Source organism: Moschus berezovskii, chromosome 21 (genome assembly GCF_049115385.1).
Source record: "Moschus berezovskii isolate FMDL1 chromosome 21, NW_MosBer_1.0, whole genome shotgun sequence".
Taxonomy (NCBI): Eukaryota; Metazoa; Chordata; class Mammalia; order Artiodactyla; family Moschidae; genus Moschus; species Moschus berezovskii.
In genome coordinates this window covers 28,432,229-28,459,433 of record NC_142480.1, presented here as the reverse complement: position 1 = coordinate 28,459,433, position 27,205 = coordinate 28,432,229, and the positions used below count along the sequence as shown (strand labels likewise).

Sequence of the window (27,205 nt, the reverse complement as noted above, 5' to 3'; positions counted from 1 at the left end):
TCATCAATGTCCTTTTCTGTTCTGTGAGCCCCTGCAGGATACCATGTTGCATGTAGTCATTATCTTCTTAATCTTCTCTGACCTGTGACATGTTCTCTTGCCTTCTTTGTTCTTCATGATCTTGACTGTTTGGAGGAGTACAACTCAGATATTTTTTAGAACGTCCTTTAATGTGAGTTTGAGTGAACTCCGGGAGTTGGTGATGGACAGGGAGGCCTGGCGTGCTGTGATTCATGGGGTCGCAAAGAGTCGGACACAACTGAGTGACTGAACTAACTGAACTGAACTAACGTGGGTTTGTTGTATTTTCTCATCATTAGAATGGGTTATGGGTTTAGGAAAGAATATCACAGAGATGAAGCATTCTCACCATGTCATATGGTGGAGGGATATGACATCACTGATGATTTAGCCTTCATTACTTGGCTAAGGTAGTGTGTGCCAGGTTTCCAACTGTAAAGATACTATATATATATATTTTAAAGTCTTTTAGTGAATTTGTTACAATATAACTTCTGTTTTATGTTTTGGTGTTTTGACTGCAAGGTATATGGGATCTTAGCTCCTCAACCAGGGATTGAACCCACATCCCCTGCATTGGAAGGCGAAGTCTTAACCACTGGACTGCCAGGGAAGTTCCTAAAGTTACTAGTTTCCATTCCCACCTTCTGTTTTTTGAAAGTGAATCACTTGGTTCAGCTCACTCTCAAATGGATGGGGGAGGGGCGGGAAATTAAGCTCCACCTCCTGCAGTTGCTGCTGCTGCTAAGTCTCCAGTCGTGTCCGACTCTCTGCGACCCCATAGACGGCAGCCCACCAGGCTCCCCCGTCCCTGGGATTTTCCAGGCAAGAACACTGGAGTGGGTTGCCATTGCCTTCTCCACCTCCTGCAGTAGAGAGTATCAAAATGTATGTTTGGGATTCTTCTGTCCCATTTATTTATTTAAATCAGTATGTACTCATGTATGGGGCTTCCCAGGTGGCATAGTGATAAAGAATGCTCCTGCCAATGCAGGCGATGTGGGTTCAGTTCCTAGGTCGGAAAGATCCCCTGAAGAAGGAAATGGCAACCCACTCCAATATTCTTGGCTGGAAAACCGCATAGACAGGAGAGCCTGGCGGGCTACAGTCCATGGGGTCACAAAGAGTTGGATGGATACGACTAAGCGACTGAACTCACACGCAGGCACTCATGCATACTTACTTTATACTTTGAGTTATAATCCCGTACTATGTTATTTGCTATTCACATCTTTCTAGTTTTGGCTATTGGAAGCTCTTCCACATTGTCTGATGTATCAGTCTGTCTCTTCTTAGCACCTTTATTGTGATATAATTCACATAGCATAAAGATCATCCATTTAAAGTATATTATTCAATTCTTTTAATGTACTCATATATTTGTGTAACCATCACCACGACCCCACATTTCTCAGAACTCACCCTTCAAGCCTGCATCCCCGGGCAACCCTTTATCTACTTTCTGTCTCTGTAGATTTGCCTGTTCTGGACATTTCACATAAATAGACTGTGTCCTCTTTGTGACAGCTTCTTTCAATTTAGCACAGTGTTTTTAAGGTTCATCTGTTTGGTATCTTTTTATTATTTTTTTATTTGTTGTTGTTGTTTGTTTTATTTCTTATTGTTTTTGCATGGTTTCTGTCTGGCCTTTTTAATCTTTATTCAGATGTTCCTTCTACATAGTTTTAATCATATGGGTATAAATTTGGTGTTCTGCTTTTGAGACTTAACATTATGTTGTCCATATTTTCCCATTCATCTCATAATCTGCATATTTATTTTAATGGTAAAAGGACACCAAGTTGGTATTCATTTACCATGATTCTTAGTTTGTAGTATCTGGGCTTGTTTCATTTTTCACTACTGTAAATGATATTGCTTTAAACTTTTTCATGCATATGGATTTTTAATTATACCTTAGGATAGATCCCCAAGACTAAAATGCTTGAGTTGAAAAGTAGAATCATTTTCATGATTTTTTTTTGTTGCATTCTACTAGGTTACATTATAGAAAACTTACAACAAATTAATTGTGGTGGTGTTCAGTTGCCCAGTCATGGCCAACTCTTTGCCACCCCATGGACTGTAGCAGGCCAGGCTTCCTTGTCCTTCACTACTCCCGGAGTTTGCTCAAACTCATGTCCATTGAGTTGGTGATGCCATCCAACCATCTTATCCTCTGTTGTCCCCTTCTCTTCCTTCCTGTAATCTTTACCAGCATCAGGGTCTTTTCCAATTAATAACAAATTAAGAGATCACTTATAATATATACATATACATACCTGTCTCCTTACATAACCTTATCAGCACTTTTTTCTAATTTAACACACATAAAGGAAGGAAATGAAAGAAGTCAATGTGCTAAATATTTCACAAGAACTGTATTATTACTTCATTTAATCCTTGCCACCACTTTGTAAGTTAGTTATTATTCTCAGTTGACAGTGCAAGGACTGAGTGCCAAAGGCCCTTGGAGTTATAGCCTAAGGGCAGATAGCAAAGATCAAGTGGTAGAAGATTATAGAAATTCAAACCATTTCATTAAGAACTGAGCCCAGAGCAGGAAAGGGAGCCAAGGCACTGGACCAATGGGACAAAGACCCAGGAAGGCCTAAGCTAGATTGGTTTAACAGGAAGTCTCTCTTTTTTTTTGGCTGTGCCGGGTCTTCCTTGCTGTGCACAGGCTCTCTAATTGCGGTGAGTGAGGGCTACCCTGCATTGCAGTGCACCAGTTTCTCATTGCAGTGTCTTCTCTTGTGGAGCGTGAGCTCTAGATGCGTGGGCTTCACTAGTTGCAGCTGTTGGGCTCTGGAGCACGGACTCAGTAGTTGTGGCGCGAGGGCTTAGTTGCTCCGTGGCATGTGGGATCTTCAGGGACCTGGGATCCAACCCATGTCCCTTGCATTGACGGGCAGATTCTTATCCATTCTACCTACATGAAAGTTCAACAAGTCATTTTGATGCATTCAAAAATACATCTTGGACTTCCCTGTGGTCTAGTAGTTAAGAATCTGCCTGCCAATGCAGGGGACACGGGTTCAATCCCTGATCTGGGAACATCCCACATACCATGGGGAGATCTGAATAAAGTATAAACTTCAGTTAATAATAATGTATCAATTTCATTAATTGTGACATAAGAAATTTATGACCAACCTAAAAGGCAGAGACGTTACTTTGCCAACAAAGGCCCATTTTGTCAAGGTTTTTCCAGTAGTCATGTATGGATGGACTATAAAGAAAGCTGAGCACCGAAGAACTGATGCTTTTGAACTGTGGTGTTGGAAAAGACTCTTGAGAGTCCCTCGGACTGCAAGGAGATCCAACCAGTCCATTCTAAAGAAGATCAATCCTGGGTGTTCATTGGAAGGACTGATATTGAAGCTGAAACTCCAATACTTTGGCCACTTGATGTGAAGAGCTGACTCATTTGAAAAGACCCTGATGCTGGCAAAGATTGAAGGCGGGAGGAGAAGGGGATGACAAAGGATAAGATGGTTGGATGGCATCACTGATTCAATGGACATGAGTTTGGGTGGACTCCGGGAGTTGGTGATGGACAGGGAGGCCTGGCGTGCTGCAGACCATGGGATCGCAAAGAGTTGGACACGACTGACTGACTGAACTGAACTGAACTGATGTACCGTACTAACTAAAATGTTGATAATAGGGGAAACTCTTTGTGGAGTATATGAGAACACTCTATATGTCCTTGAATTTTTTTCTGTGAATCTAAAACTATTCTAAAAAGTAAAATCTATGGAACTGAAAGACATCAGTGGGCCACAGCTAGCATTTTTCCCTCAATATTTTATTATGACGATTTTCAAATATACTGCAAAGTTGAAAAGAATTTCACAGTGATTTCTCATATACTTGCCACTCCATTCTACCATTAATGTTTTACTATTTCATCCATCCCTTAGTATCTACAGGGAATTGGTTCCAGGGCTCCCACACATACCAAAATCTGTGAATGCTCAAGTTCCTTATGTAAAATGGTGTCATGTTTGCATACAACCTACACACATCCTTCGTATACTCTAAAATAATTTAAAGTAATCTAGAAATAACTTTAAATTACTTATAATACCTGGTACAATGTAAATGCTACATAAATAGTTGCCATTGCACAGCATATTCAAGTTTTGTTTTTTGTAACTTACTGAAATTTTTTTCCCAAATACTTTCAATCTGTGGTTGGTTGAATATGTGGATACAGAACCCACAGATCTAGAGGGCTGACTATACTTACCTTATCATACACCTAACTGTCTATCCGTCTATCTGCTGCTGCTGCTGCTAAGTCACTTCAGTCGTGTCCGACTCTGTGTGACCCCATAGAAGGAAGCCCACCAGGCTCCCCTGTCCCTGGGATTCTCCAGGCAAGAACACTGGAGTGGGTTGCCATTTCCTTCTCCAATGTGTGAAAGTGAAAAGTGAAAGTGAAGTCACTCAGTCGTGTCCGACCCCTAGCAACCCCATGGACTGCAGCCCACCAGGCTCCTCCATCCATGGGATTTTCCAGGCAAGAGTACTGGAGTGGCTTGCCATTGCCTTCTCCGATCCGTTTATCTACCCATCCATTAATTTATCTTAGTCTTTTGGTGTAAATTATAGGGAATTTCCTGGTGGCCTCGTGGTTAGGATTGTGGACTTTCTCTGCAGTGGCCCCGGATTCATTCCCTGGTCAGGGAACTGAGATCCCTCAAGCCACACAGCATGCTCCCCCCAAATAAAACAAAGTAAATTATAGACACCAGTACATTTCTCCAAAATACCTTAGCATATGTATCATTAGCTAGAGTATTGTTTCTTTTAATGTAAAATTTGCATATAATAAAAAGGTAAATCTTTATATTTGGTGAGTTTTGAAAAAAATCCATGTCTATGTAATCCAAACTCCCCACAACTGCATTTTTTTTTACACAATGAAATGTCATAGAAGATACTAGAGTACAGTCCACAAAGTGTGAGCAAGTATTGTTTTATGAACTTCTGCTCAAATATATATGTACTGGTGTATGTAAAATATGTCACAATGTAAAATATATCACAAGAAAGTAAAACTCATTGGTCTGGTAGGGGAACTCAGAATGTAATTGAATAGTGACAATTTAGGGTGACAGATTTTGTAAAATGCAGTGATGGTTTAAAAGAAAAGATAGCCAACATTTTGTGGTTAGAAAGAGAGATTGGGATAGCCAGGCAAGGCTCGTCTTGGGAAAAGGTGGTATGTTTTCATAATGATGTGGGCCCACACTTATTATATAGCACTCACTTGATGCCAACTGCCAAACACTGTTCCAAGAATGTTACATACTAACTACTGCTCACAGCCTAGAAGATCTAATAGTTCTAATATTATTCCCATTGTACTTCAGATTGAGTACAGGAAGATTAAGTAATTTTCCCAGAATCAGAAGGCTAATAAGTAGTAGAACCAGTCAAGTTCTGTCTAGTTCATGCTTTTGACTATTACACCCTGTGAATACTATATAATTTTTTTGGGTGGAAATTGACTTTTTAACCTGAGAGATTTTATTTCAGTCACTTTCATGGGGCCAGAAAAAAAATTTTTTTCCGATATTACCTGAGTGTATGTGTGTTTTACAATATTGTGATTCTGGGGTATATAGAAAGCATTTAGAGCTCGAGGATGTTTTTGTTCACTTGTGAAGTTTCGTGTCTGACTCTGCAACCCCATGGCTGTAGCCTGCCAGACTCCTCTGTCCATGGGGTTCTCCAGGTAAGACTACTGGAATGGGTTGCCATTTCCTTCTCCAGGAGAGCCATCATCAAATATCATCTTCGTTTCTAGAAACTTCCTGCTTTACTGTTTTCAAGTAGCGAATTGTTTGGTATTTTCCAAATTAATTATGCAGCAGCTTTAGAAAAGATAATGTTGAGTTGATCATTCCCACAGCTACCTGAAGTTGATGCTTATTAAGCTTAAATGAACATTTAACGACACTAATATGCCGTGTGAGGCAGAGGCAATGTGATACAGGCAGCGTTGTATTATGAGTCAAGAGAGCAGAATTCAGTGCTTCAGTCCACATCTCAGGTTACTGGTTTTCCCATAAAGGGAGTGCACATCAGAGATGACAGATGCAAGGTACGTACGTTGCCACACCCTGCTTCCTAACTCACAGCTGGCATTACTAATTATTCATGACATCGTTTTGTTCAGAACCTGAAAACAGCTTCAGAATCCTTCCCAACGCAGTGCTCAAAGCACTTCGTACAGTTAATCACAGTTGGCACCCAAGTTGAAATATGTTTATCATCTTTGGATCGGACAACTATAAAGATTCTTCCAGTTCTAACTCCCAGAAATATATCATCAGAAATATAAAAACTGTGCTCAATTCAATATTTCCTTCCATCTTTCCAGTCTCTTTTCTCTAAGCGTTAAGTTTACATCATGGAGGGGGCTCGTATTCTGCTGTGACTCTACCAGCCTCCTCTAACCTTGGTCTGTAGGCATCCTAGCGCCCTCTGTGTAATGTCTTTCCCAGTAAAGTTTCCTTTCTTTATTCTTCCTTGATTTTTCATGTACATTCACACAAGTTCTTGGGTGTAGAATCTCGTAACTTCTCGGCAGTCAGAACCTCTTCCCCAGCCTATGTGTTGTTGAATGCAAAGATTATTAACAGAGGAAGTTCATACCTGCTCCCTGACCACTCCCAGCACTTGTCTAAGCATATTCCTTCTTATTGCCCTACCCTGGTTTCATAGTTATTTAATCTCCCTCCTCCCTCATAATTAGTAACCAGGGTAGGTGCTTAAGTCATTCATCTTCAGTTCTCAAACATGTACCTGTCTCCAAGTCTCTGCAATGTATATTTTGGTGTTGTATATTTTATAATACGAATGGTTTACAGTTTTGCTTGTCCACTTTATTACCACTGTGTAATCCTACAGTTGTAAATTGTGTAATTGTTTATGAGTGTGCAAAAAAAAAATGATATATTCAAGTCTTTAGATGCCTTTGGCTACTATTTTCAAAACTTGCATTCTAATGAGTGTCAGTTCAGCGAGTCCTTGTTTGTAATCCTTGTTCTTGAAGTCAGTGGGAAGGAATGCTGTGCTTACAAGGTAGAAACCAATTTGATCCCTTGGTGTAGCATCTTAGTGGGGTCATTTTACATCTCATTTTACCACTTAATGAAGCTGGGACATTTAAAGGCGAAGGTTTGGTCATGAGTACCTTTGAGACAATATATATATATATATTTTGGTCATTTACCCGGCAGTTGGAATCCAGGGTATATTTCTAACTTTTGTAAAGATAGTTTTAAAATAACTTTGCTGAAAGGGAGTAAAAGAAAGGATGGTAATCTTAATTTATTAGTCATCTGCCATAATTTACTGGCAGTCATTTGTAAGGAGAATAAAAGCAGCCCTTACTGCCAGATGATTAAATAACACAGAGGATGTTGCAATCCCACCTACAGTAGTGAGTTTATCTTCCTGGAAAAGAGGGTGAATGACCGCAGGCCTCCCCCATGGCCCTGCTGTCAAGTCCCCAGCTGAGCTGGTTTAGATGGCATCCTGTTCTACATGAATGCAGCAGCCCCAAGCTTTGCCAGCTTGGATCCGGTTCTAATCCGCTCTTAATGTTTGGAATTGTTTTGAGATAACCACCTGTGTGACAGGGTTTAGGATACGAGAGATGAGCTGGGAGGGCAAAAATATAAAACTTAGTTCAAGTATTATAATCTGTTGCAACTCTTCTGTAAAATTATTCCAACTTTTAAAATTTCACCTAAGTACTAACTATGCTTAACCTTAGTCTTTAGCACTGATTTTCAGATATTGCAAAATGTGAATATGATACTATAGTATTGGCTTTAGATGAGACAGCTCTGATGCTCATGGTGAAAGAATTGACCATCAGTCAATACTGTGTGCTTCTGCACTGATTATTTGGAAAACTAGGTAAGTATAAGAACAATGAACATGAGCTGCATTACAGCTGAGCTGGAAATAAAACTGCGAGCATGAACCCCTAGGAGTAGGAATGTTAGGGGCCTGTCTTGTCCTCTGAGCTGTGTCTCATCCCTGACACACAGTCATCCAGGGACGCTGGGTGCCATAACATCCATAGAATTCAACTTGCTTGTCCTTGAAATGGGAATAATAGAAGTCTCTGCTGCAGAAAATTGTGAGAACTAAATAATGTATGTAAACTGCTCAATACAGGACCTTGTAGGACTTGTTGCAGGGCCTTGTTTGAGGACTTTGACAAATAATTGATGTTACTGTGGCTCCCAGCACTAACAAAAGAAGAACTTCAGTACAGATCCTGTCTCCACTGTCCAAAGAATAAAGTTCATATTCCGTAGCATCACTTCTAAAGCCAGTTTTATCTAATGTGAGCCGCTCAGCTTCCTATGACCATTCTTCCTGCCCCTTGACCTGCAACCAAAGTGAACTTTCCCAGAGCTTTCATTCCCCTATTTCTGTGCCTCAGTCACTCCCTCTGGGTCATTCTTCAAGGTCTTGCTTAAATGCCCCTTCTCTGGGAAGCCGTTCCCAACTCTCCGGTGATGCTCCTTGCCCCTCCCTTTTGCGCACCAGAGAAGTTTGCCTGTCCCAGTAAAACTTACCACTTTGTAATGCTGTTACTTACTTTACCTGCCCAGCACCTTTTCTAGGTGTCATGATCGGAAGATCAGGAACCATTACTTCTTCATCTCCGTAATCTCTTTCTGGTGCTTGACACGTAGTTGGCACAAAAGAAGATTGATGACACAATGGAATAAATATGAGTAGAAGCACTGTGGCTACTCAAAAATGTTATGGAGGATAACTAATGAAAATTTATCTTTATTTATTAAAACCTCATTTAGTTCACAGGAGTGGAGACCAATGTTATCAGAAGACATTTTACTTCTGGTTTATCTGTGGAACACATTTAATACGATTCTTGAGAAATTTGATCTTTCTGTTGTTCTTTTTGTTCTTCAGGTTCTGGTTACAGCCACCCCTTGCCATATCTTTTGAATTATTCTTGGAAAAATAGTGGCCAGAGAAGAAAAATGATAAAATTTTTCCTCATGGTGAATAAACAAGGGCAGACCCGACTTTCTAAGTACTATGAACATGTGGAGATTAATAAGCGTACGCTTCTGGAAACAGAAGTCATAAAGAGCTGTCTCTCTCGATCCAGTGAACAAGTAAGTCTGATTCTCTCTTTCATCTCTGCATCCAACTCAGTGTGGCAGATTTGTTATTACTGAGTCTTGAGGGCCATCGTTTTTTTTGAACCCCATTCTTTCAATAGCTATTAGAGAAAATAACAAATGAAGTGAAATGAAAACCAGGGAAAGTCTTGGGTTCGTATTTAGGTCAGCATATTTGTCTCATTGCACTATGGAAGTTGCAAATTTACTCCTGCTAGTAGACATACCTTCTTTTTTTGTTCATGAGAACTGAGCCCTTGGAACTCTCAGGACTGCCTGTAGCAGATGGCTTTCTTTAAGCCAAAATATGAGGTCAAATGACCAGGATAGAGGGAGATACTCAAGACCCGCTTTGTGCCAGAGGATAATAACATGATTCTTATGTGGAGTGGGGTGTTTTTTATTCTGCTTATCAATTTTATAAATTTACCACCAACATAAAACTGGAACAAGTAATTTAAAAACAAAGCAAACTTGATTTGAACTTGTCTTATTATATAGATGAGAGAAATGAAAGTTAGCAAATGCATGTGAAACAACTAATCGATCCATTCTGCCAAAATTGAGGTTCAATTGAATCATTAAAATAATACTAAATGGGAATTTAAAAAACTGAGTCTACTTTTACAAGGGATTTTAATTGGAGAATTACTTAGTCCAGGCCCTAAACTTGGAATCCTTTGGAAGTCATGGAGCAAACTAAGGCAAAATCAGAAAGCCTATATAAATCACCCATTAATTTGCCATTTCTCCGTTTCACTGACTATGTAGAAAGGCTGCTTGTAGGAACCACTGGTAAGTCATAAAATATTAAGGTACATCAGTGCTCAGAAGTGGCGCATCGACACTGTGTTTCCCTTGGCTTCTAAATTGATTTTCCAGTCGGAACATCTCAGAGTCCTCTTTGAATTACTGCTTTGGCCTGCCATGGCACACACTGCTTTATGTAGTTGTCAAAAGGAAACTGAAACTATTAAAGAACTGTGTTAATAGCCATAGACTTTAAGTAAGGGTAAACAGACTGAAGAAGCATTTCTGTTTGAATCTTTCTACAGAATTCAGGCACTCCACAATTTCAAACATCATTTTCACTGATAGGTTACCCTCTGAAATATATGCTTTGGAATGAGTATACCGTTAGATATTTTTGAAACATTCTAAATTATCTTAGATCTTAAAGGGAACCCAAAAGTAACACAGTCTCATCTTCATTTTTATCTTATCCACAAAGGTGCTTTGATGCTTTTTGAATGTCGGAAACTCCTGAGAGGCTTTGAAAAATGTTCCTCAGTTCTTTCAAATAGGATATGATTCCTTGAAAGATTTGACTGAGCAGAAATTATACTGACTCTGCAGTGAACCTAAAGTTGTAGAATGGTCCTGGATTTAATGGTTTTTATCTTAATTTCAAATAAAAGCCTCAAACCTTTCCATTATATAGATTGTCAAATGGCTTCCCATGGAAAAAATGCCATAATCAAAGCTTGCAGCTTCAGGAATTCCCTGGCGGTGCAGTGGTTAGGCGGAAAAGACAATGGCAACCCACTCCAGTACTCTTGCCTGGAAAATCCCATGGACGGAGGAGCCTGGTAGGCTGCAGCCCATGGGGTCACTGAGTCAGACATGACTGAGTGACTTCACTTTCACTTTTCACTTTCATGCACTGGAGAAGGAAATGGCAACCCAGTCCAGTGTTCTTGCCTGGAGAATCCCAGGGACTGGAGAGCCTGGTGGGCTGCCATCTATGGGGTCGCACAGAGTCAGACACGACTGATGCGACGCAGCAGCAGCAGCAATGGTTAGTACTCTTCCCTTTCACTGCCATGCCCATGGTTTTGATCCATGGTCAGGGAACTAAGATCCTGCATGCCATACAGTGCAGTCAGGAAAAAACAACCTTGAAGCTTCATTCCCAGGTATATCTGAATGTCATAGAGCAACGTATCCCAGTACAAAAAATGATACAGTTCTTAATCACGTTTGGTCAAGCAAACCCAGTCTAAAGGAGGGGCAACACTGTGCCTTCATTCTGCTGGTTGAATTCCTATCCACCCAGCGTCTTCCTCTCCCTCTTTATATAATTACTTAGGGGAAAGATGAATGGGAAGTGAGTTGTTTTCTCCACTAGTCAATAGTGGTAAGTTATTTATTAATTCTTATAAAGCACTATTTACAATGGACGATTTTTGTCTAGTATCTGTCACATAAAAACCATCTTTAAATAATTTTCAAAAAGAGCCTGTGCTGTGCTGCGCTTAGTTGCTCAGCCATGTTCTGACTCTTTGCAACCCCATGGACTGTAGGCCGCTAGGCTTCTCTGTCCATGGAGATTATCCAGACAAGATTCCTAGAATGGGTTGCCTTGCCCTCCTCCAGGGGATATTTCCAACCCAGGGACCTAACTCCTGTCACTTATGTCTCCTGCATTAGCAGGCGGGTTCTTTACCACTGGCGCCACCTGGGAAGCCCCATGTAACATCTTCAGTTCAGTTCAGTTCAGTTCAGTTCAGTCACTCAGTCATGTCCGACTCTGCAACCCCATGAATCACAGCACACCAGGCCTCCCTGTCCATCACCAACTCCCGGAGTTCACTCAAACTCATGTCCATCGAGTCAGTGATGCCATCCAGCCATCTCATTCTCTGTCGTCCCCGTCTCCTCTTGTATATTTCTAGGAATGTGTTGACAGATACTCAGATCAGAACCTAGAATTATGCATGCCATTTTGAAGAAATCCCTGTCAACCTTAGGAATTAATATCTAATTGTGTTTTGTCTAGTGCTCTTTCATTGAATATAAGGACTTTAAGCTGATATACCGGCAGTACGCAGCTCTCTTCATTGTGGTTGGAGTTGATGACACAGAGGTAAGATAATAGAAGAGCTTATGGAAAATATAAGAAAATTAGGAATAACAGTCTGCTTTTTATTCCTCTTTAAATTGACATTTTCTTCCCCACTTACCTCCACGAGCATTATCTTGACTCTGGAAGGATATTGTTTTGTTTGTTTTTTGTTTTAAGGGTATTGGGTTTTTGTCAAGGCTGGGGAAAGCTATGTGGAAGGTAAACTAGGATTTTTCTTGGATTAGATGAGCAGTTTGTGAAGAAGCATGAGACCGCAGAATGCCTTCCTCGACCCTAAGCAGTGCCAGTTTCCTGCCCTCGTTCTGTGTGGCACAGGGGGGCCACTAAGCCAAGGGTCGAGGCCAGAAAACTGTGGTGTTAAACCTCGGCTGACATGACAGAAGCCAGAGCAAACTGTGAATGTGAATGTGCTGTGGTTACATCTCATCAGATGTAGTTCGCCTTTTCAGAAATGTCAGTCTTAGAGCAATACCGCCTTTGGCCATGGAATCCCTGAAAAGGGTGTTTAAGATCTAAAATACTTTGAACTCTCAGTTGATTGTTTTTCACCCATGCACCAAACTTTGAAACAGTTTCCCCATCTTCTACAGGTAGAAAAGTGACAACATGAAGACCCTGAAGGAAAAAAATAAAAACTGGCTTTAGCCATTGGTCTTGAAGTCAGGGAGTAAACCTCAAAATTCTAATCACTAAACTCAATCTAGTTTCAATTCAGCTAGATTCATCACGGACTTTTCAAAAAATCTTACAGTTAAGGTTTTCTACATTTCCCCTGTTGATAAACTTCCTTTAAACAAATCAGTCCTAGAATTATTCTGAATATTTGTCAATAGGAAGCTACTTTGCTCACATTATCTGTTTACCGAGCCAAATGCTCTAAAACCTGGCTGCGTCGATGGTGCGGCTCCATGTCCGTTTTCCCCGTACATCACACTGAAATTATTTATACCAATTCCTTTTTTATTTCAGAACGAGATGGCAATTTATGAATTCATCCATAACTTTGTGGAAGTTTTAGATGACTACTTCAGCCGAGTGGTAAGTTTAATGACTTAAAAATGGTTTTCATCCTTTGCCCAATTTCCAAGAAATAGATCTATATAAAAAACATGTGTTAGTATAGAGCTTTAATTGTGTAAAAGTTAAAAATCAATTGATGCCAGATTTTCTTTACCTTTCCTTCTGGCTCATCCAAGGTGTTAGAAACTGTGCTATGTCTAGATCTCTGTACAGAGCCAGTTGTATAAGACTAAGAACCTCTTATGTCTTTCTCCCAGTGAAGATATTTTGCTATATAAATCGATCCCTTCTTCTTTCTTCTGCTTCCCCTCCTAGGACACCAAGACCCTTTTAGTTTAAGATTCATTTCCATGCAAACCCTTGCTGTGAGGATCAGAACCAACTCCCCTTAAGGAATACATGAGTTCCTTTTCAATCGTCCTTTATTTTACCAGTTGTACTGAAATGTAACTTAATGATATACAATTCCCCTTTAAAGTATATAGTTTTTAGTAGGTACCCAGAGTTGTGAAACCATTACCACAAAGTTTAAAAATATTCCGCCACCCCAAAAAGAAACCCTGTATCCATTAGCATTCTCTCCCACTTGCCTACTCCACTTGCTCCAAGCCCTCAGTTCAGTTCAGTCGCTCAGTCGTGTCCGACTCTTTGCGACCCCATGAATCACAGCCCTAGATAGTCTCTAATCTACTTTCTGTCTCTACAGGTTTGCCTATTCTAGACATTTTATATAAATAGAATTATGTAAAGTTCAATAATATGTGGTCTTTTATGACTGAATTTTTTACTTTAGCATAATGTTTTCAAGACATTGATCACGTTGTAATGTCTGTCAGTACTCCTTTCATTTTTATTGCTGAATAATATTCTATTCTGTGGATATACAATATTTTGTTAATTCATTCTTCAGTTGATGGACATTTGGGTTATTTATACTTTTTGTCTATTATGAGTAATATCACTATGAATGCTTGTATACACATTCCTGTGTGGAATCATGTTTTCACTTCTCTTGGGTATCTTCCTAGGGGTAGAATTGGGGGGTGATATGGTAATGCCATGTTTATCATTTTGATGAACTGCAAAACTGTTTTCAAAAATGGTTCCATGATTTAAATTCTCACCAGCAGTATATGAGAGTTGTAATTCTCCACATCCTCACCAAACCTTGTTATTATCTGTGTTTTTGATTATAGCCATCTCAGTGGGTATGAAATAGTATAAATAAGTTGTGAGTTTTATTTGCTTTTCACTAATGGATAACAGGGTTGAGCATCTTTTCATGTGTTTATTGGCCATCTGTGTATCTTCTTTGGAGAAATGTTTGTTCACACCCTTTGCCCATTTTTCAATTGCATTATTTGTCTTTTTTACTGTTGAATTGTGAAAGTTCTTGATGTAGTCTGAGTATAAATTTCTTATCAGACATGACTTGGAAATGCTGTCTCCATTCAGTGGTTTTCTTTTCACTTTCTTGATGCTTTTGAAACACAATAGTTCTTAATTTGAAAGAAGTTAAATTAGTCTGCTGCTTATGTTTTGGTGTCATGTCTAAAAAGGCTTTTGCCTAACCTAAGGTCATAAACATTTACTGTTTATGTGTTCTTTTCTTTTTTCCCCAACTCAGACCTTATTGATTTCAATGTTATATTTGTTTCATTTATATAATAGTTTTAGCTCCTACTTTTAGGTCTTCGAGCCATTTTGAGTAATTTTTGTATATGGTTTGAAGTAGGGGGTCTAACTTCATGTTATATCCAGTCATCTGTGTGCCATTTGTTAAGACTATTCTCCTCACCCCACCCCCATTTAATTGTTTCAGTACCCTTGTCAAAAAAATCAATTGACCATAAATGTAAGGCTTTATTTCTGGACTTTCAGTTCCAGTCTTCTGTATGTTTCTGTATACAGATCTGTATGTTTATCCTTCTGCCAGTACCACTGTATCTTGATGACTTTAGCTTTTTGGTTAGTTTGATATCCAACAGTCTTTTAAAAAAGCATCAGTGAAGATGTTTGATTCTGCTACCATAGGCTTTCCTGAGACTTGGTTAGACATTTTTAAGAAGCACTTCACTTTCACTTTTCATTTTCATGCATTGGAGAAGGAAACGGCAACCCACTCCAGTGTTCTTGTCTGGAGAATCCCAGGGATGGGGGAGCCTGGTGGGCTGCCGTCTATGGGGTCGCACAGGGTTGGACACGACTGAAGTGACTTAGCAGCAGCAGCAGTGACACAGGCTAATTTTTCAAAACTGTTTTGTTTATTTCATTTTGCTCTTAAATAAAGAGATTAGGAAGGAACTGTTTCCCAGCTGCTTCCTCTTGAGGCAGTGAGTGGAAGCTGCTCCATAATTAGTAATCTTGAGTGCACTATAGGGCAAAACTCATGTTGAAAGTTGTATCTTCAGCCTAACTCCTAACGCCAGAAGTAAGGTTTGGCAAATTCCTTCCTTGTGGGACAATCAACTAGGCAGTTTTCATTGCCTTCATGCAGTGTGTTCTGTCTGAAAAGTATGGTTCCTAGACTAGTAACATAAGTATTACGTGGGAATTTGTTAGAAAGATACTCTTGGCCTACCCCAGACTATTGAATCAGTCTGGGTTGAGGTGCTGCAAATTGTGTTTTAACAAGCTTTCCAGGTGATTCTGATGCCTGCTTCAGTTTGAGAGCCACTGTCTTAATGCATGAGGCTTGCTGTCAGCCATTTCCTAATTCAACGATTGCAGCTGGGAAGCAACACAGTGGCCTGTGACGTGGTAGTGCATCCAGCTAGGAAGGCATTGGTGCCCTCCAGAGCTGAAAGAGATGCTTATCTCTTGACGACCACTCTGTTAAGACAGACTGGTTGCAAGTCAGGGTCTGTGATTCAGAGCTGGTCATGGTTAGCCACTTTAAGAGAACACCTATCAAGTAGAATATAATTTCCCAAAATAGCAATGTTTTAAACATGGGAGAATGAAGAGTGGGTCCAAGCACTATCATTGCTAAGGTTTGTAAAATTATGATATTCAGTAACTGAGAATAAATAGCAGGTTGCTGAATGAATAGCTGTTATTTTTGGGAGAGAGTCTGTGACCACATAAACCACAGAAGTGAAGATTAGAATTTAATTTAAGCCAGGTGATTATACAGGACTTGGATAGTACTAAGGGATGACCCGGTTTAGGATGACAGTAGCGAAAAGAAGAGGAGGAGGAGAAGAGTACCATGGGAAATAAAAGAAAATCCATCCTACTCCTGGAGAATGCCTTGTCATCTAAGATTTATTTTTAGGTTTGTGAGTTTTAAACTTTCTTTCTTGGTCTATTTTTAATCTTCGGAGTTTCCAGATCTTAAATTTGGAGATCAGTCTCATGCTGTCCGGGTTGAAAGAAGCATCTTAGCATCACGTTTCAATACAGAGCCAGCCCAGTTAGCTTCAAAAGAGGCAGGACTTATGTATCTGTGTCATCATTTGTGGATTTGCCACAATTTATTAGCTAGTCCTTCCTTTGATAGACACCTATCTTGTTTTCAGTAATTTGCTACCATAAATAACATTACCCTGAATATCCTAGTACACATCACTCTGCCATTATCTAATTGTTTCCTTAGGATAAACTTCTAGAAGTAAGGCCGATGGATTCAAACTGTGTGCACATTATTACATTTTTTGATATACATATCAAATTACCTATGTCCTATAAAGGTTGAATTAGTTTATTCCCTCTACACTCTAAAAGTGAATTGTTCTGGCCTATAAATGTCCTCCAAACGGCAGCCTATTTCTTTTTTTTTAAATCACCATCCCAAACTCAGGGCCTCTGCGGGCTCCAGCTCCTGCTTATAGAGCAGCCTCTCTCTGCTGCTTCCAGGCTTGCGGCCAGAGCAGGTGCTGTCTCTGCTAAGTGACAGTGTCTCTGCATTGTGGCCCGGTGTCTCCTTCTCATCCTTGGACTCTTTTCTCTTTTCCAGAGTGAACTAGATGTATCCTTTTTCAGTGCTGTGAGCCAAGTTTTCCACACTAGTTGGCAAAGGACAGGCTAGTCCTGATCAGGTAAGTGCCAAAGGCTGGGAATCCAGTATCCAGAAGACTCACCATCAATAGCCCTGACAGGACATAGAGGTACGGATGATTTGCAGAAACCCTCTACCCTTTTGCACGACAATTCTTGTATTTTTCATACAGGGCAATGCTGTGATGGTGTTTCATGATCACTGTTATATGTTAATTTAACTTACATATATGGAATAGACTTTTTCAGAATTCAAATAAAACAGCCAGAAAGAGCTTGGTCCTCCTACAGAGAATGGATTTTCATGGCTCCAGGTATAAATCTCCAGAAATTCCCCACATGATCAAGAAGGCTTCCAGGGATGATAAACTGGAAGGTTAAAGAAATTGCCTGACTTGTGTTCATTTCCTTTTATAGCAGAGGAAATTCTCCTTTTCTTCTCTTCTCCCTTTTATTTTTTTTTTCTCTTCTCCCTTTTAAATCAAACTATCCAAGGGGGCAAGAATGGCATTATTTGCTTAGAATACTGCTGATTTTGGCAGGAGCCCACTGACCTTTGTGTGAATGCTCTGGAGGCAAGTTGTCTTTTAATTTTTACTTAAGAAATCGGCTTACCACTTGAAAGCAATAAATAGAATAGTTCTTTGAGAAAACATTAGCTTGAATCTAAAATGCATTAATTATAATAAATATATATTAATTATAGCAGTTACGTATGTATATATACATATGTACTGTGCTTAGTCACTCAGTTGTGTCCAACTCATTGCAACCCCATAGACTATACCCCGGCAGGCTCCTCTGTCCATGGGTGTTTTCCAGGAAAGAATACTGGAGTGGGTTGCCATGCCATCTTCCAGGGGATCTTCCCCACCCAGGGATCGAACTCAGGTCTCCCCCATTGCAGGTAGATTATCGTCTGAGCCACCAGGGAAGCCCATATATACATACACACACATATACACATACCTATATTTGTGTGTGTGTATACACAGAAACACACACACACACACATTAGAAACCTATGTCCAGCACCAGTATGCCAGTATATTCTGGGGAAATGGCCATTTACCTTTTACTCTTGATAGAAATTGGCATGTTGATAAAGTTTATTTGCAGGCTGTGTTTGGAAGCCTCTGTAAGTTAACCAGGGAAATCTGAGTGCCCTCTAGTGGTGAGTGACCTAAATCTGTAGTCCTTTTGACCTAGGAGACCCAAGACCAGGCTGCATATTAGGGTGTATTTTTATTCAGCATGTAATATTCCATTTGAACTAAATCTTTTAAAGCAATTCAAAATAGATCTCTTCCTTCTTATATAGGGGAATAATAAAAATTCCTTTTGATTTAAGAAGCAATGGCACTGGTGGTAAAGAATCCACCTGCCAATGCAGGAGACTTGAGAGATACAGGTTTGATCCCTGGGTTGGGAAGATCCCCTGGAGGAGGGCATGGCAGTGCACACCAGTGTTCTTGCCTGGAGAATCCCAAGGACAGAGGAGCCTAGTGGGCTACAGTCCATAGCGTCACAAAGAGTCAGACATGACTGAAGCTACTTGGCATGCACGCACAGTAAGTTAGCAAAAGCATTTAATAGATATTTTGTCAGAAATACAGACACCCAGGTTCTGCTTTCAGTCCTACCACCAATTGGGTGTGTGTATCAGACAAAACACATAAATTCCTCATCTCTGAATGATGGAATTAAACTGGAAGAGCTTTAATACCCTCTCAGCTTTAGTGTTTGATGTTGCTATGACTCTAGGTAACTGAGCTGAGTTGCCTTACACCTAAAGCAGGATGGGAGAGTCTTTCAAGTCTAGATACTCAGAATTCAAGTGAGTCAGATGTAGTAGGGTGTGTATTATAGTTGGACTCATCGTGTTGATGTGTCTTGTATACTGATTAGGTGTTCATTAGAAGTAGAGATGGGTTTGTCTTTGTATCTGTCTAGTGTATAGCATAAGTCAGTGTAATGAACTCCAGCATTCTTGTTTGAATTTAATTTTCACACTAAAGCACATGATTTCTGTCTCTTCCCATCATTTTAGTTAGCTTCACTTTTGCCTTCTCTTCCGCTCTGACCTATCTATTTACTGTCCCTCAGCAGTTACTTAGGTACATCCACTTGACAGATTAGGAATTTTTCATCACTTAGAGAAGGAAAATAAATCTGCAGATCTGGAAGTGTATGTCTGTACTTGAGGTGAAGTCACGTGGCCCTCCCGTGGTCTAAAAGCGCAGCAGCTGTCAGGGCAGGGGCTCCGGTCTTCTACTGACCTTTTTAAAGGGTTTCTACCCTCAGCTGTCTGAAAAAAAGTCACATTACAAATCCACAACTCTATTCTGCCTCATACATAGTTCTGTTTAAACTGTCACATCAAAGGCATCCAGGGAAGACTTCTCCATACCAGTTTTTAACAGGAAGACAAGGGAGCCTTTTAGAGGTGCCACAGATAGATGTCCTGCATCAGCGCTCTGGTAGCTTGTACCTGGAAACCTGCCAGAGCAACCAACATTGTGCCCGGAAAGTAGCTTCCTTGGGCCTTGAAACGTTGAACCAGCAGCTGACCTAGTTGCAACCTGGAGCCAGCTACCCGGAACAGGTCATGACCTTTGTGTTTACTTAGATTAGGAAAGCCCTCCGTGTCAGTCCATACGGGAACAGAGATGATTTAACCTCATGGAATTCCCAAGAAGCTCTTTACTCACAGTCTCTCTCCAGAAACCACCCTGTAGCTTTTAAAGGAGGGGGCGGTTTTCCAGAGCCTGCAGGGTTAGACACTGGGAAATTCAAAGTACCATTTACATATCTCCCTCATACAGGCTTGTTCTACTTCTGGTAAGACTAACGTCGTAGAACAAGGCAGATGGAATGTTAAAAAGAAACGACCTGAGCTCCAGAAATCAGGACAGATTCTGGCTTGTTGAAAACCCTTCTACTGAGTGGGAACTCTCTGCTGCAGAGTAGTGTCGGGTAGGGCAGCCGGCCCTCCAGGGACCTGGTGCGACAGTGACCTAAATCATCCGTGTTGCACTCTAGCATGGCTCCTGTACCCTCTTCACATTCCACTCCCCCTGTGGGGCTGGTTGGTGCCTGAGGGCTTCTCTCAGGAAAGTTTGCCCCACCTGATATCTGGTAGACTGATTAAAGACTTCAAATTCCACGAATCAAGATAGTTCTTAGGAACCAATTGATGAGCCTCTCAAAATGTGTTCAGCTCCAGAGCCTCAGGTTTGCTGAACTCTCCAGACAATTCATAATTCAAAGGAGCAGTTCAAGCCCCCTTCTGCTAAATTATGAGGGTGGCACCAATGAACAGCGCTGCATCCCTCTGTGTGGGATAAGGGTGCTCACCCAGGGCCTGCAGGGCCCCGCATCCACTCCTTGACCACCCTGAGCTACCTGGATCCCAGGAATTTAGTGGGTACCTGGATATCCCAGTGCCTGCCGCCAGGGCCTCTGCAGGCCCCTCTCCCATTCGTAACCCAGGACTGAGGGCAGGAATGATGGAGAGGCTGGGACGGTAACAGGGGTATTCCACACACATGCATGAGAAGAAAAGTCAGGAATAGGCTGGGGTCCCTATTTATATTCTTGTGCCCACAAATACAGGCTAGGTCTAGAATCCAGAAATGTCTTCTTCATTCAAAAATATCTTTAAAAAAAAATCTTTAGAACACTTATATTTTTATTTCACAAGTGCTTAAAGCCCAAAAGCCTGAGCAATTAATTCCAGACCCTTAAAGCTCATATGGGTGATGTGGAACATGCCTTCTTTACTGCACCTCAGGGTGGGGAGCAGGGAAGGCCTCCATCCTGTCTGTGCTGTGATTCAGCCAGTTGCAGGGTGTACCCCAGGAGGAACAAAGGGACCCTGTCAACAGTAAGTAAGCAATACTACCAAGATTTGCCGTCAGGCCCTGTCAGGCCCCAGTGGGGAGCATGTCTGTTGTTCATTACTTTCCTAAAATCCCAAATACCTTTAAAGGTCCATAAACCCAGAATAGGGCTTCTCCAAATAGGAGATAACTCCAGCCTGACTTAATGAGAAATCACACAAGGACTTGTTCAACTTGGGGCTACAGAAATATTGGCGAGAAGACCAAAGAAATTCTCCAGGGAAGTCATCCAACACTGAAGCGGCAACTTCTAGAGGAAATGAAATGTCCTCTCAGAAATTTACAGTAATTAATTGTTATTATAAAAGAATTTCTTTTGAGGTACGGTGAAGCATGTGATTACATCAGGAATGGTTTGAAAATATCAGAAAGGAGTAAACTAGCTTTCCTCTCCCTGAAGGTTACTTTTAGAGTCAGAGGGTTTGCCTACTTTGTATCTGGAAGAAAATGACATAATCATCAAGTTAAAGTCTCACTTTTTAGAAGAGGAGGCTGAGGCTCAGGGATGGGTACCTGCTCTGCCCCAAAGCTGTTCTGTGGATTGTTAACCCATAGTGCTGCTTTGTGACAGGGCTGGCATTAGTCTATGGGCTTCCAGGGCCTTTGATTCTAGGGCTATACATTTGATAGATTAAATCTGACACAGTTTTTGAAAATTCATAATCATCTGGAGTAGACAGTAGCAATTTCGTCTCTAAGAAAATTTGCATAAAGTGTCTGTCACCATTTGTTGTCTTGGTGTTTTCTGAATTAGAGAAGAAGTTTTAGAGAAACACTGGGCTTTGTTTGGTTGGAGGAGTCGGAAACCATGAAACAATTTGAAGAGAGTACCTGAATGTCTTGATAAGAGCTTGCTTTCCAAAAGTAAAATTCACCTCAGAGATTTCTAAACATCTTTTTTTTTCCTTTTTAAAACTATGTCCATTGGAGGCAGGGCTGCCAGAGAAGAGAGCTGGCCCATGGGCCCAAGGGAATTTGTGCAGCTAATCTAGTCTTTGGGAAGGGCAGGCATGGAGGGGTAAGGGGGCCATGGGCCTCTGCAGCATGAGTTCCAGTCAGGTTAGGAGCAGTTAGTTAGCAGAATTAGGAACGATCCCCAAGGGACTGTTCCGAGTCATTCACCTGGGAAAGGGATATGAAAGTTCCAGATTAAACAGTTCTGCCTTTGAGACTGTTTTGGCTCTCCCTAGCCTTCGCCATCTGTTTGCTTTACACATGTTTCTGAGTCCTGTAGATACCGTATTTGCCCCCTACTATCCTTCCTGTCCCTCCTGACCAGGTCCCTCTGTCTTACCCCCACTCCTTTGGTTCCATGCCTCTGGTTCTGTTCACTCAGGAAAAGCGGAAGCAAGTTATGAGAAGCAACAGAGAGTTGCAGGGGGGAACCACAAGAAATGGCAGGTTCGTTGACCCCAATTCTGACTTTGATATATGCCTTATTTTACATAAGCCTGTGTAAACTAAACAAAAACAAAAAACACAAATGTCTTTGTTGCTCTCGGATAGGAGTGGGTCTTTATGGGAAACCTACTTAACAAAAAAAGACAACACTGCTTTTCAGTGACCTAATTAACAAAAGACCATACAAAGCATAAAAGTGAACAGAAGACTATTACAGGAAGAATATATCCAAAACTATGCAGAATCCTCAAGATGATAATCTTCTTTACAGTAGTATTTGATTTTCTGTGGGAAATGTGAACAACTTAGCTCTTTGCAACTTAATCTAATTATATGAGAAACTGAGTTAAAGTATAAAAAAATGAGAATACGTTTCCCCCCCAACCCTACTTAAAGAACTTTGCTTAGCTATGATCTTATTTAAAAAAAAAGAAAGGAAGAAAAATAAGATAAGGGATCTGAGAGCAAAATATAGAATCAGAAAGTTTAGTTCCTAGGCAGGGTTCTTTACTGGAATTGCTTTTGAGGTCCTCTTTGAATGTATGCTGCTCAGTTTTCTCTTCCTAAAGGAGAACTAGACCACCAGAGTGGTATTAAAATACTATGTTCAAGAAGTGTTTTATGATCCAGAGATCAAAATTCCAATATATAAACCATAAGCATTTCAATCACTTTAATTAAAAAATTGATTTCAAGTGGCACAGATATTACTGAGGCCCTACAGTATTCAACTACAATCCACATTACCCAGAATTCAGAAAGGCTCTTAGGTTTCTGGGTTGAGAAAAGATACGGCTTTATGAATCTGTTCTCTGAGAAGCTATTTTTAGTTCCTGTCAGCTCCAACCTTTGGGTGCCCATGAGAGGAAACAAATTTCCTCAAGGATTTCTTAAGTCAGATAAGTTCAATATAACCTGAAGGTTGGACCCTCTTAAAATAGTCGTTATAGCTCATCACATTAACAGACCATCAGCCTGTGCCTTTCTTGCTTCCTCCTAAATGTCAGGGCTGAGATGTGTTTGCCTGTTTATTGCCATGGGCCTTGGCATATAGGGCATTTTTTGGTCCCTGCTCACCTGGCTAGTAGCCCAAATGCCATTACTGTTGGCTTTGCCAGTGTGTACAAGTTGCTTATGAACCAAATCAAGATATGAACAACAGCTGGATTCTTATTTTAAAGGCGTCACATGATTCTAAGAGGAAATCAGCTTTCAGGCTTTTGCCTCACATTGGATTTGGTCTGTGGTTTCCCTGTAGCGTGCCAGAAACTTGCATGATTATTAGGGGTTTGAGTCAGATAGACAGGCCGTCACATGCCCACAGAACAGAATGACCTCATTAAGCAACTCATGTTTCCAGGATGTTGGGAAATTAAGAACTTATTGAAGGATCTTGACCTTGTAATGTAAAGATGTCAGTGGTCGATAAGATTCAGCAATAAATTCTAATCTGAATTTCAAAACATTGGGCTAATTGTTAAGGGGATATCTGAATTGCTGATCATCTTCTTGCCAGAGATGGAGCAGTCTTTCAGAGCAGTTTGCATCAATTCAAATAGACTACATTAAAATGAGATCTCCTTCTACCTGAGCATCACCCTGGATGGACTGACATTTTCAAAGGCACTTAGAGGGATTGGGGGTGGGAGGAGACAGGGACGACAGAGAATGAGATGGCTGGATGGCATCACTGACTCGATGGACATGAGTTTGAGTGAACTCCGGGAGTTGGTGATGGACAGGGAGGCCTGGCGTGCTGTGATTCATGGGGTTGCAAAGAGTTGGACACGACTGAGCGACTGAACTAACTAACACCTTAAAACAACAAGGTCCTACTGTATAGCACAGAACTATATTGAGTGTCCTATGATAAAACATTATGGAAAAGAACATTTAAAAGAGAATATTGGTGTTACATATGTATGTATAACTTAATCACTTTGTTATTCAGCAGTAATTAACACATTTTAAGTCTACTATAGTTAAAAAAACACCTTGCCACCAAAAAAATACAACAGGGGGATTCTATAGGGCATTTTTTTCATGCAGCCACCTGTACTTCTGCCTTTTTTTATACTTTTCTGTCATTCCTGCCTTGTTGTGGCTTCTAAGTTCTGGCTTCTGGTCCAGTGAACAGGATTAAGTCAAAGGCCTAATATTCCAGTCCCAGGTTGGCCATGGATAAAGCAATCATCCATCTAATTGGAAGACATTAATAGGTGTAACAGAGTAAAGCTTTTTTTTTTCTTTCCCTTTTCTGGGTCACTTAAGGACAGTTCCCATGGGCTCCTGAAAAACAGTTTATTCTGCGGAAGGGCTATTTTCACGGAGCTTAATGAGGTATTAACACAGAGCCTAATAGAAACTTAAAAAGTCATTCACAGGATTGTCTCATTCTCTGCAGATGTACTTCACCAAACAAGTACAATAGCTTTGAACATCTGGAATTACTAGTGACTCATTTTACAAAGATTTACTAATTATGAACTCTCCTTGTATATTTTAATCATTCCCTATTGAAGGAAGTTTGTCTATTTGAAATAATCTATCAGTTGTTTTTTTTTTTAAAACAACAGACCAAGATCCTGCTCTTTGGTAATGGAAATCTAAGATAGTAAAGTGTAGATTTTAGAAATGTTCAGCCATTGTCGCCATCACCCTCAGAGTTTAATTCTCTCTTCCAGTTCAATTTCACAAAGGAAAAGTTAGGTACTCAAATGAAGGGGCTCCTGGGGGAAGAATTTGGCTCTTTCTAATTAGCTAGATATCACAGTCTAACAATATTTTCTTCTTCCCCTACGCCCTGTCCTGACTTTCTACCAGGAACATCAGGAAGCTAAAGTGGCTCCATAATTCTCAAATGGGTATTTTTAGAATGCTCCATTTATAAGTAGTCCCTTGAAAACTGGAATTTTTATCTCCTTGGGAATTAAGTCAACATTGCCTTGCTTTTCTTCATTCATTTCTCCTAGTGATTGTTTTTTTCTTTAACCTGTCTCATGCTAAAGGTGCTGTGTTGAAAAGGCATTTTTTGGGGTGGAAGTTTGAGGGTGGAGGGAGGGTGTATACTCAGCAGCCTTGGGCCTCTCCTGAGAAGTCTGGAAGCACAGCACCTGAGCCAAAACTCTGGATGTAAATTCCAAAGTTAAAATTACTAGCCATGTGACCATGGACAATAGCTTTGAGCCTGTTTGTTCCTGTGTAAAATGAGAATAATGTTAGCAATACATCACAGAAACAAAGAGAAGACTGAAATAATATATGTAAAAGACAACACAGTGCCTGGAACATGAGTATTCAGTAAGTCATGGCTATTTACTGTTATTATTGCTGTCTGGGAAGACATTGTTCTTGAGGTCAGGTCACACACTCTTAGCAAAATTTACTTGCTTTATTCTCCAGCTCTTAGTACATTCCCTCTCCCTCTGGCTAAAAGGTATATAGCTGCTCCATTTCTATGTCTATTGTCCAGTTAACGTAACCAAGGGGAAACTAGATGTATCTGTGTACATGAAGGTAATAATTTCTAGTATAAACACCAATTTTAATTTTAGGAAATCTGTTTAAAAAAACTTAATGTTTCAACTAATTTACACTAGAAAAATTCCAAGTCATAAGTTATTATTTACTGAATGTTAACATTTCTATAACTAATTTCCTTAATAATAACCCTAGATAATGTTTAATTTGGATAAAGTGCACATCATTTTGGATGAGATGGTATTAAACGGCTGCATTGTGGAAACGAATCGGGCAAGAATTCTTGCCCCTCTACTAATTCTTGATAAGATGTCAGACAGCTGAAAACAGAGAGGCTCTGCCAGACAACATCAACTCAAAGGAAACGAGAATACCATGGAGTACCTCTCAACATCGCTAGCCCACAAGAACCTGGAAGACCAAACATTGCAAAACGGGCTATCCTTCCAAAAACTTTTAAACAGGTGTTTTCCACAGTTCCTAAACGGAAAACAAAAGTGTATTTTAAAATATGATGTACAAAGAAAAATTTTCTGTAAACAGACAAGTTTTATTTTCTGACCATAAGCATTTTTTTTTCCTCACTTGTTTAGATTTTGTGTAGTAGTAAGGGAAACTTTTTGGTCTCTGCTTGACTTTGCTAAGAGATAAATTCAGGAATAGCACCACCGGGTGGGAAGGAAATGTGAGAGCTCTCCGTTGGCCAATAAACTGTTAAAATTAACTTGAACATGCATAGCACTTTGAATAGTTTTCTGAATGCTGTCTTTTTCTTTAAAAAGTCAAAAGTTTACCAAATGTGTTTACCTAATGAAAAATTCTTTCCAGTTTCTAAAAACCTGATACACATTTTATAGGTACAATGGCACCCCACTCCAGTACTCTTGCCTGGAAAATCCCATGGACAGAGGAACATGGTAGGCTGCAGTCCATGGGGTCACGAAGAGTCAGACACGACTGAGCGATTTCACTTTCACGCACTGGAGAAGGAAATGGCGACCCACTCCAGTGTTCTTGCCTGGAGAATCTCAGGGATGGGGGAGCCTGGTGGGCTGCCGTCTATGGGGTCCCACAGTCGGACACGACTGAAGTGACTCAGCAGCAGCAGCAGCAACAATTACAATGCCATCATGTAATTAACTCTATCAAGAATGTTACTATAATGAGTGGCTAAACATTAAGACAGCCCTTACTGCTATCCTGAAAGCTTCCCAGGTAGTTCAGTGGTAAAGAATCCTGCCAATGCAGGAAGACACATGTTCAATTCCTAGGTCAGAAGAGCCCCTGGAGGAGGAAATGGCAACCTGCTCCAGTAGTCTTGCCTG

General features: G+C 40.5%; 1 protein-coding gene across 2 annotated transcripts in view; it reads left to right on the top strand.

Annotated features, from left to right (window-relative positions):
* AP4S1 (adaptor related protein complex 4 subunit sigma 1) overlaps positions 1–26,639 on the top strand; it is a 45,872-nt gene extending 19,233 nt beyond the window's left edge. Inside the window, exons 2-6 of one of the 2 annotated variants that reach the window (XM_088829506.1) lie at positions 8,998–9,206; positions 11,992–12,078; positions 13,048–13,116; positions 17,057–17,068; positions 26,076–26,639. In XM_088829506.1, the coding sequence (XP_088685632.1) occupies positions 9,069–9,206; positions 11,992–12,078; positions 13,048–13,116; positions 17,057–17,068; positions 26,076–26,204 (435 nt within the window). In that variant the 5' untranslated portion in view covers positions 8,998–9,068 and the 3' untranslated portion in view covers positions 26,205–26,639. The remainder of the gene's footprint in view (positions 1–8,997; positions 9,207–11,991; positions 12,079–13,047; positions 13,117–17,056; positions 17,069–26,075) is intronic. The other variant, XM_055418219.2, reaches the window with a different exon arrangement.
* Positions 26,640–27,205: the final 566 nt, after the last annotated feature.